Source organism: Eucalyptus grandis, chromosome 2 (genome assembly GCF_016545825.1).
Source record: "Eucalyptus grandis isolate ANBG69807.140 chromosome 2, ASM1654582v1, whole genome shotgun sequence".
Lineage (NCBI taxonomy): Eukaryota > Viridiplantae > Streptophyta > Magnoliopsida > Myrtales > Myrtaceae > Eucalyptus > Eucalyptus grandis.
This window is the reverse complement of record NC_052613.1, coordinates 54,008,953-54,018,979: the sequence shown is the minus strand read 5'-3', so window position 1 is coordinate 54,018,979 and position 10,027 is coordinate 54,008,953. Positions and strand designations below refer to the sequence as shown.

At 41.9% G+C, this 10,027-nt stretch overlaps 2 protein-coding genes across 2 annotated transcripts; both read left to right on the top strand.

Annotated features, from left to right (window-relative positions):
* Positions 1-264: 264 nt before the first annotated feature.
* Positions 265-3,008, top strand: LOC104433766. Its single transcript, XM_010046630.3, has 2 exons — positions 265-1,501; positions 2,505-3,008. The coding sequence occupies exons 1-2, from the start codon at positions 1,155-1,157 to the stop codon at positions 2,566-2,568; spliced, it is 411 nt and encodes a 136-aa protein (XP_010044932.1). The 5' UTR covers positions 265-1,154; the 3' UTR covers positions 2,569-3,008.
* A 500-nt stretch (positions 3,009-3,508) lies between these two features.
* On the top strand, positions 3,509-7,866 carry LOC104433765 (beta-amyrin 28-monooxygenase). Its single transcript, XM_010046629.3, has 5 exons — positions 3,509-3,645; positions 3,739-4,234; positions 6,491-6,946; positions 7,055-7,242; positions 7,409-7,866. Exons 1-5 carry the CDS (start codon positions 3,568-3,570, stop codon positions 7,718-7,720), a joined length of 1,530 nt encoding a protein of 509 aa, XP_010044931.1. The 5' UTR covers positions 3,509-3,567; the 3' UTR covers positions 7,721-7,866.
* The last annotated feature ends 2,161 nt before the right edge of the window (positions 7,867-10,027 follow it).

Genomic DNA, 10,027 nt, shown 5'->3' with positions numbered 1-10,027 from the left:
CTCTCTTGCATCATGCAGAGGCTTCACGTGGCCCACAAATGGGGCACCGAAAACCGATTTTCATCGAGATGAGCAGATCCCCCGAGCAGGCACTAAAGGGAAAGAACACAGCTTTTTTTGTCTTTAACTGATAATGAAAATGGCCACAGCAATATGTCACAAAATGTTCACCTGGCCGCTGATGCAATTTTAGTTCTTGAGGGCAGACAAAAAATGAAACGTCTTTAGAGAATTGCTATGGTTCGTGAAGCAGTTGCAGTATCCTTTGGCATTGGCAAAATGCTGCTACTGTGTTCAGGGACAGGAACGAAAGACTTGCCTAGTACAACGTCCGAAGGTTGCCCTTGTCTCTCCTCTCTCTTCTTGGTACGTGGATGTCATGAGGGAAAAAGGTTCTAGAAACCCACACCCGAAGAAATGATGCCCACTGCATGTTGGTTGGTAAAATTTTTCTTTTCAGAAAAGCGACTTTTTTAATCCAAAAGTTCTCGTCGGCAAAGTGACGAGAGGCAATTTACTGTTGGTATTTCTTCCGGGGAGGGACGGACAGCCCTGCGGAATCCAACTGCGGACAGTTGTCTTGTGCTTTGCCTCCCCGATCTTCCATCGTCCTCTCTCTCTCTCTTTCACCCTCTCTAGACTTCGCAACTACAGTTTCCTTCTTTTTGTTCTTTCTTGATCTCGCCATTTCCGGGTTGGGGATGTGTTTCTTCCACTCCCAGCTTTGATAATGGAGTGGACTACCCAAACAAAGAGGGTGGCACTGTAATCTTCCACGAGGTCAAACCAGTTGTCTCCAAAAAGTTTCCACCATTGTAGATCGGAGAAGGGCACTAAGAGTCCTACGAAATTAAGGTTTTTCAGCAGTAGAACAACCAAATGATGTTACTTTCTTGGAAAATGAAAGCTCTTTTCTCTTGCTTTGAATTTCGTTTTGCTTCTGGTGATGATTTCCCGATTTGGGTCTTTTGGGCAATTTGCATTCCATGTTCTGCTTCTTAGCTTTTCTTTCCCTCCCCTACTTGCTCAATTCTTGAAATTCTACAGGTATTCGGTTCCTCCTCCAATGTCTTTTTCCTCTTCTTTACTTATTCGGAAGTAGTATGGGTTGACACAAGTTTTTGATCAGCAGAGCAGTGATTTTTAGCTTTTTGATGAGGTTTTTGTTTTGCAAATTACATTGTCCTTTCATCTGCTTCTGCAAACCTGCTCCTCATATTTACACACCCGGACCCCTGAAATTAGAAAATGCCCCTCATGTCCCTCCTTCCACAGTTGTCTCTTCTCCTGATGCTTCTCATCAGTTGTGTGCTCAGACCAACGAGGTCAAAGACGATGGCATAGTTGAGCAGCAGCAGCACCAACAACACGATGTCGGTAATTGTGTCAAGAGTAGTCTCAAGAAGTCGACTTCAGAGACCAGAGAGTCGAGGAAAAAGCAAGTCCAGTGGATGGATTTCGTGGGGAAAGAACTTGCTGAGGTCAGAGAATTCGAGTCAAGGTTTGCACTCTTTCCTTTCTGATCTTTTATTGAACACGTTATGGATTTGAATGGTTAATTTTCACTCTGTTCTCAAGGATTAATTGATGAAATGTAAGATATATTGTGCCTAAACTGAGAAGGATCTCACTTTCTCTAGCGCACGCGTTTTCCAGTACTGATGGAAGGAGCATCAGTTCTCACGTTTGTTTACATGAATGTGAGGACATTACGGGAAACATTATAGTGGCCATTAACAACGAGCGATTAGAGGATCTGTGATGAGGTACAGTTCTTGTCTAAGGGAGGAAGAGTTGCGAGAGATGAACAGCAGTTCCGATTTGATTTCCTAATCTGGGACTTCTTGAGAGGATAGACGAGCAAAGATGATATTAATCATAGAGATAGGCCTTGAACTGTTTAAATTTGTCTCTCAAAATGGACCTTTTCCAACATTGGTGTGATGTGCCTGAGAAATGTGGAGCAGAGATAAATGGGCATCTTCATTGTGATGAAACACATTAGCTGAATCCTAGTTCTAGTACCTCTAGCTCAGAAAGTGTTACCCGGATCATGCAGACTTGAGGACAATTTTCTGTTGTGCTCCTGCGGAAGAAATTGAATGTAACTTGCTTGAATGCCAAGAGAAGGTTCTCTTATCTAGGCAAAGAGGGAAGCGAGAGCTGCAACACAAGAATCGGTCTTTTTTTCTTTTTTGGGTCGAACAAGAATCAGTCTTAATGCATATAGATAGGCAGAGGGTAGAATGTATAATACACGTCGGAATGAAGATATATGCTTAAAAGCTCCCTGATCATGCAATTGCTAAAATCATCGACATGCACGGCATTTCCAGGTCTGTATGTATTGGTTCTAAATTCTATAGGTGGAGGTCGTGATGGCTTTGCCAGTTTTTCTTTTCATTGTCGCACACTCTGCAATTCGCATATCTCTCTCTCTCCGTGTCATATCCTGGAATTGCATCAAGCCTTATTGTTCCTGCATTTTCCGTTTCCTCGTGCAGTGAAATATACGAGAATTATAAAGACGGCGAGACGAGTAGAGGCTGCGTCTGTATCATTCTTTGATCAGACTGGAGGGATGAAAGAACAGTTCGAGCTTCTTGTCTCCACATCGCGCCCCCTCCATCAGCGAAATAGTCAGTTCTCTGCGTCGGTACAGAATTCCTGACCAAGTACCTTGCAGAATCTCTAGCTCCGGATTCAACACTTCATGATGAGAAATCGGTCTCGCAGATCTAGGCACTTGGTCCACGAAAGTTCATCTGAAGTATGTTCGAAGCCGACTAGACAACATATACAAGAAAAAGGAATTCATACCGTAGAAGTTCAGTTTTACTTGATCTGAGAATCTGACTATGTTCCCCTCGTTTCGCCCCTGTCGGGAACATGTCACGTTTAGAAGATTATGATGCAGTGGTTCATCTCGATGCTCTATCTGTCTTTGCAACGAGCAAATGAGACCGTAAAAGTTACTTCCATTACATAATTTGCTACTTCTAAACTTAGTACATCAGTGTCTCAACTTGAGGCAGCGGACTCCATTACTTCATCTCAAGTGCACGGTTGCACGACCCTATAAAACTTGAATTGCAAATTGGGTAAGTTTAATCAAGTAATTTCCTTTTAGAGCCGGACAAGTCAAATCAATTTATTTTTACAAAATTTAGGCAGCATTTGGTAGCTATGATAAAATTCAAAATAGGATAAAATTTATTTTATTTTGCGTTTTATACCTGCTCAGGATAAAATTGGATATAAAGAGGATATAAACCGGCTAAAATTATCCCATGAAGGAGATGGGATAAAGACGGATATAATTTCTAACATTCAAAATAGGAAAGTTATTTTTTTTTAATAACAAACTTTTTAAATTAAAAAAGTTATAATTATATTTAAATATAAATAACATTTAAATTCTAATATAAGGAATTCAAAATAATACAAAATAATGATTTAGTTAATTTAATTTAATTTAATTTTTATTTATATATTTGAGATCAAGGGTGGGTGCTAAGGTAAAGATTCCTTTAGGGCCCGTCTTCAATCCGGCCCTGCCCATTGCTCATGTCTAGCTTGGGAGATGTCAGAGCAATTATGTCGATGGAGCGCAAAAACCTTCTCGATGCGTGGACATCATTCAAGGTTCATCTATGTCCGGGGAAATTCTCACTGTTCGCATCCTTAATTGTGGTTCTCTTGACCATTCCCTGAGAGCTTTCTGACCACACCATGCAGGTCCCAACCCTAGCCCCAGCCTTAGCTCTCCTCCTCCTCCTCCTCTTCCTTGCCCTCATCTTCATCGGAACCAAACTCAAGACCAAAACCTCCCGCCCTGACCTCCCCCCGGGCAGCCTCGGATGGCCGGTCCTCGGCGAGAGCCTCGAGTTCTTGCAGGCCAGCCGGGACGGAAACCTGGGCAAGTTCATCCGGGACCGGATGGGCGAGCATGGCGCCCCCATCTTCAAGACCTCACTGCTAGGGGAGCCGATGGTGGTCTTGTGCGGGCCGGCGGGTAATAAGTTCCTGTTCTCGAACGAGGGCAAGAAGGTGGCGCTGTGGTGGCCGAGCTCGGTGCGGAGGCTCATCGGGACGAGCCTCATAACCAAGGCCGGTGACGAGGGGAGGTCCGACAGGAAGATGCTGATGAGCTTCTTCAATCCGGAGGCCCTGATGAGGTTTGTGGGCACCATGGATGAGGTGACTCGGCACCATCTCAGGACTCAGTGGCAAGGTACGTTTGATGATGTCGGTAGGGTACGACAGTAGCATTGTACATTCCCGTCGGGTGTGCTGCGCATGTTGAGTCAATTATTGGTAGTTGATTTGGTAGTTTATCCTAATTAACGTGCTAATTATAATTACGAAGTTAATCTGTGAGTGCGTGAGCTCCAATTCTTTTACTTAGCTTTTGTGCCATATGGTTTCTAGGCCGTCGATTGGAGCTATTTCCTTTTCTTTTTCTGATCGAAGGAGCTATTTTCTTTGCGGCGACGATTGATTTGCTTTCAGATGAACCCTAATGACTATCACAGAATTGGAAGAATAATTAAGGATCAATTTGTTTTGAAAAAAAAAAAGAAGAAGACCATTTTTGGAAATTTTTTTGAATTTTCTAATGTTGGGACAATGGAAAATGCTCGATTCATGGAAAGCATTTTCTATGGGTTGAAAAGAACAAATTTAAATGGGAGAAAACGACTTTCATTTAAAGCATGAATGAAACCATTTCCCCTATTTTTTCCATTTGCTAGCTTCTTAGCTTTCTATCTCTCATCAATTATTATTTTGGTTGCCCTCATTTATATTTTTTTCTCCATAAATCTTGTTTGTCATCTCCAAAGTATATTTAGGGATGTATCTTTCATTGAAAATTTCATAATAAAAGAAAATATTTTTATGAAAATCATCTTCAAAGAAAGTAACTAGTTTTTATACGTTTTGTGGTTCAAGAAATGTCATTTCCTTCTTATCAAAAGGAGAACTCATTTTCCTCAAATCCAAACATATTGTGCTACTTTTATGATTTTTTTTTTTCATAAATCGATTAGATTTCCATAATGTAAACACCGCAAAAATGGAAAATAATTTTTTGAAAATAATTTGCGTCCAAAAAAACACACCCTTCATTAATGCTCTTTTTATTATTATTTAAATTCCCATATTATATATTACAAAACAAACAAAAAAAGATGTCGATTCCTTTTCGTTCGTCATTACATGTCATTTCTAATGACGCAAGCAACCTTTAGTAGATTCACACCACGAGACCAATTTTTTCAATTCGTTTTCAGTACAAACAAACTTCAGAAAGACGTTCTACTTTATCTGAAATTGAATTTCCTGAAAACGAGAAATACCTTTGCGTCTAATCTTGAACTTGGAAATTTCTGTGAAGTTGTCGAGTATCTGGCGGACATTTATGGAATTCAGACTCTTACCATCTTTCAATCTGTCGTGATTGGATGTATCTTCGATTGGATGTATCTTCCCATAGCATCGTGGATTGTGTCGGACGACAAGAATGTGGCCGCCATTCACTGTAAAGAAAAAGAAGATCTTCTGGTTGATATTTGAGAGCGCCCTCGTCCGTATACTTCTCAAATCACTTGATTGACATCGTCACTACCTCCAAAACTATAATTATTTTCTTAATCAGTAATTTGATAGGCGATTTATGAAACGTATTAGTTCATACCCTTTTTTTCCCATTGAATTATCAGTTTGGAGGATTTTTATAAAGTGGAGCCGTTTTAATAAGTCAAGACAATTCCCCACGAAGAAAAATATCGTAAGGACATCACGTGGAATATATAGAAATTGGCATATTGCTTTTAATTTGACGACTTATTTGAATGGTTATGGTACATCAAACCCCATATTGCTTGCAAAATCCGCTCATGTAGATCAAGTTCATCTCGGGTATTAATTACGTGAATCTTTTATGATAGAAACTACATGATTAATTGTTCATATGATACTCTTTCCATGATGTAAAAATCATGCATTGATTTCTCAATGTTGTTCAATTTGTAAGGACATCTTGTGGAATATACAGGAATTGAACTATTGCTTTTCATTTGACGACTTATTTGAATGGTTAGGGTACATCAAACTCCAAAATTACTTACAAAATCCGCTCATACAGATCAAATCCATCTCAATAATTGATTATGTGAATCTGTTATGATAGAAACCGCATGATTAATTGTTCATATGATATCGTTCCCATGATTTGTAAATCGTGTGTTGATTTCCCAATGTTGTTCAATTTCCAAACCTCAAGACCCCACAGTAATGGCGTATAGCCACAATTTCATTACGTATAATGAGGATTATTAGATGAAAAAGAATAGAATGTTCTGACCATTTGAAGCTCTCATCATAGAAGTTCTCTTTCCGCTACAATTTCTGAGGTAGAGTTCGAAATTCTCTCTTTCGCGTTACGAGCGAACTGCTCACATAGCTTGAACTTGGCTCGTTGGTGAAGGCAAAGATCAGGTGGAGGCGTACCCCACCCTGAAGCTGTACACTTTCGAGCTCGCGTGCCGATTGTTCATGAGCATCACGGACCCGCAGCTCGTCACGAGGCTCGCCCATCACTTCGAGGTGTTCCTCAAGGGACTGATCTCGCTCCCACTCGACTTCCCGGGCACGAGGTTTCACCGTGCGAGGAGGGCCACAGACTCCATCCGGAAGGAGCTCCGGGCGCTGGTGAGGCAGAGAAGGGTGGAGCTAGAGCAAAAGTTGGCTCGGCCGTCCCAAGACGTGATGTCCCACTTGCTGGCGAACGGGGACGAGAACGGGAAGCTCATGCCGGAGGCGGAGATCATAAATAACATGTTGAACCTCCTGTTCGCGGGGCACGACACTTCTAGTTCTACCCTTATGCTGCTCCTCAAGTACCTAAGCGAACTCCCTCACGTCCTTGACAAAATTCTTGCAGGTAATCACGCATTTTCCTCCATTTTTACTCATTCTTTCGTCGTGGACTGATGATTGACATGCTCATATGGTTCATTAACGTCGTGATTTGCAATGTTGCCGTCACTAGAGCAAAGGGAAATCGCAGCGTCGAAAGCTCCGGGAGAGTTGCTGCAATGGGACGATTTGCAGAGAATGAAATATTCGTGGAATGTCATATGCGAAGTCATGAGAATGACCCCGCCGGTAGGCGGCTCTTTTCGCGAGGCCGTGGTCGATTTCACGTTTGAAGGATACACCGTCCCTAAGGGCTGGAAGGTAGATTGCCGTTTCTAACTTCCAGTGACGGTCGAGGTTGTCGCGTTTTCTCTTGGTTTATGTCAGAGATAGGAAAAAACGGGTGATCGAATTGATTCAAGTTCGTGCCCGATGGGACCATGCGCGGTAGTTTCTGACGGCCTGTGTGATCTTTTTACTTATGTAGCTGTACTGGAGCGCTGCTGTGACGCACGAGGACCTAAACTTCCACCCAAGGGCGGCGAGCTTCGACGAGTCCAGATTTGAGGGATCGGGGCCTCTGCCGTATTCGTTCGTCCCGTTCGGAGGCGGGCCGAGAATGTGCTTGGGGAAGGAGTTCGCGAGGGTGGAGATGCTCGTGTTCTTGCACAATCTAGTGAACTTATTCGATTGGGACACGGCGATTCCCAACGAGAAAATCATCTACGATCCCATGCCCACGCCTGTCAAAGGACTGCCCGTCCGTCTTCGACCTCGCCAGGGACTCTCGTGTTCGTGATCGAGATTTAGTATATTTCAGTAGTGCTCTCATTGTAATAGATTACCATGGACGCTCCATGCAATCTTCACCCCCCAACCGCCATGAAAATAGAATAAAATGGAAAGAGGAGATTGCTGCTGCACTTTGCCCAATTTTCGCAATAAGATTGCATCTTAGATCTTGGGAATTCTCTCTCATCGTTGGCATAATTAAGCTGGTTCAATTTCGAAACACGGACCGGTCAAAACTCGTTTTGACTGGTAGTAGTTCCCTTCTTTTTTAAAGTGCGCCCTGGACGTAGTAGGGGAGATCAATTCTAGCTGTCAAAGCTAATTCTTAATTTTTGGAACGAGGAAGTGAATCGATCAACTTCAAAATTGGCCTACTTATTTTTTTTTTCCTATTTAATTGCTCTACCTTATGCATCATTTTTACAGAAGTTCTCAATTATGACACTTCAATGACCAGCTTATGTTGGGATGTTTGGCCTCATTATTTTTTGTGAAAGTTTTAATTAAGAGACTTGTAGGTTTTGATTTTGAACCGATTTAAAACCTAAGTCTAGGCTGAGAACCAAGAACTGAACCAACCAAGGTTGGTTTCCAAAGTTTTTACTTGGGCACTGAATCAGTTCCCGTGTGAATTGGCTTGGGATCGGTCAAGTAAGGGCGCATTTAGTAATGATTCTGTTTCTGGAAACAGATTCTGATCAGAAATTATTTTTTTTTATTCTGTTCCCGGGAATAAATTCTGAACATTTTAAGCCATTTAGTAACTGTCCAAAATTTCTAATTCCGGTATAGAATTGTGTTTGGTACCATGTTCATTGATTTTGTTCCAAATCAATTTCTTTTAATTTTTAAATAACTTTTTACATTTTTCCTTTTTTTTTTTCCCTTTTTCTCCTATTCTTCTTCTTCTTCTTCTTCTTCTTCTTCTTCTTCTTCTTGTGGCCGGCGACCTCACCAGAGCATCATTGGCCCTCGGTGAGGCCGGCCCTTGTCGGCCGAGCCTCGCTGGTGGCTGGGCTTGCCTCCGGCGAGCTCGTCGGATGGCGACCAGCGGCGACCGGTAGCGGGCCAGTGGTGGCGGGCAGTGGTGGACGGCGGTCGCGAGATGACGAAAGGGAAGAAGAAGAGGAGTTGGTTTTGATTCTCAAATTTGTTCCCGGAACAAGAATCAACTTTTTTTATTTTTTATTCTTGATTCTACTTCAAATCTGTTCCCGGGAACAAAAATTTTACCAAACGCGATTCGTTCCAAAACTACTCCGGGAACAAAAAATCAGAATCTGGTACTATTTAGCACGTTGCTAAATAGCCCCTAAGACTGGTTTGATTTGGACCTTGAGTTGAATTGACCCGATTGCTCATCCTAAATCGTAGTGCTGTTTGGCGAGGCATTCTTCATCCTTTAAGTTATTTGAACTCCCTCGATATGACAGATAGAACTAATTAAACTTGAATGGATAAAGTGACATGGTTATGTATTTTCTCTGCACATCTTTTCTCCTCCATTTCCATATGATGACCAATCCGACATGTCTGATCAATATCGTGACGATATTTAATAGGCCCGACCTTATCCTAGGAGTAAGAGGGACGAATGGGACGGTTGGCATCCGGGCATATTTTCAGGGATGTTAAATTATTGCTTTATACCTAAAAACATCATGATACGAGATGTCAATCCCGCCACAATTATCTGACCACTTAATAGACAACTAAGATCGATGAGGAGTCCGACGTTGCAGCCTCATCATCACGCCGACAAACCGTCGTTCTCTCTCTACGCATTAAACCGGTTCAATTTCAGAAAGGATCGAGCTAGAACTTGATTTGAACTGATAGTTCCTGCCTTGAGGCCGGTTCATTCTTTTTAAAGAGCGCGCCCTGGTTGTAGTGCCCTTAGGAGTATTACGTGTCCCCAAGGTGATTTGAACTCTATCGATATAAGGACAAAACAAATTGAACTTGGACAGATCTTATAACGTGGTTAATCATTTTCCATGCAGATCTGTTCTCCTTATTTTTGTCACGACCAGCATTTTGACATATTTATAATTTTGATGTCGTGACAAATGTTTGATAGGTTCGACATATTATTCTGGGAGGAAAAGGGACGAATGGGACGGTTGGCCAGACAATCGTGTCATAAAAATACCTAGGAACACTTATTCCCAGCCCAGCCAATGCTTATTTGTCCGCTTCTGTCTCGGAACATAAGGTATCCCCAGTGGGGCATATTTCTTGTCGTTCTACTACATTATTTTATCAAAATGACATGAGGATATGAAATGTCAATTTGATCCATGGTTATTCAATC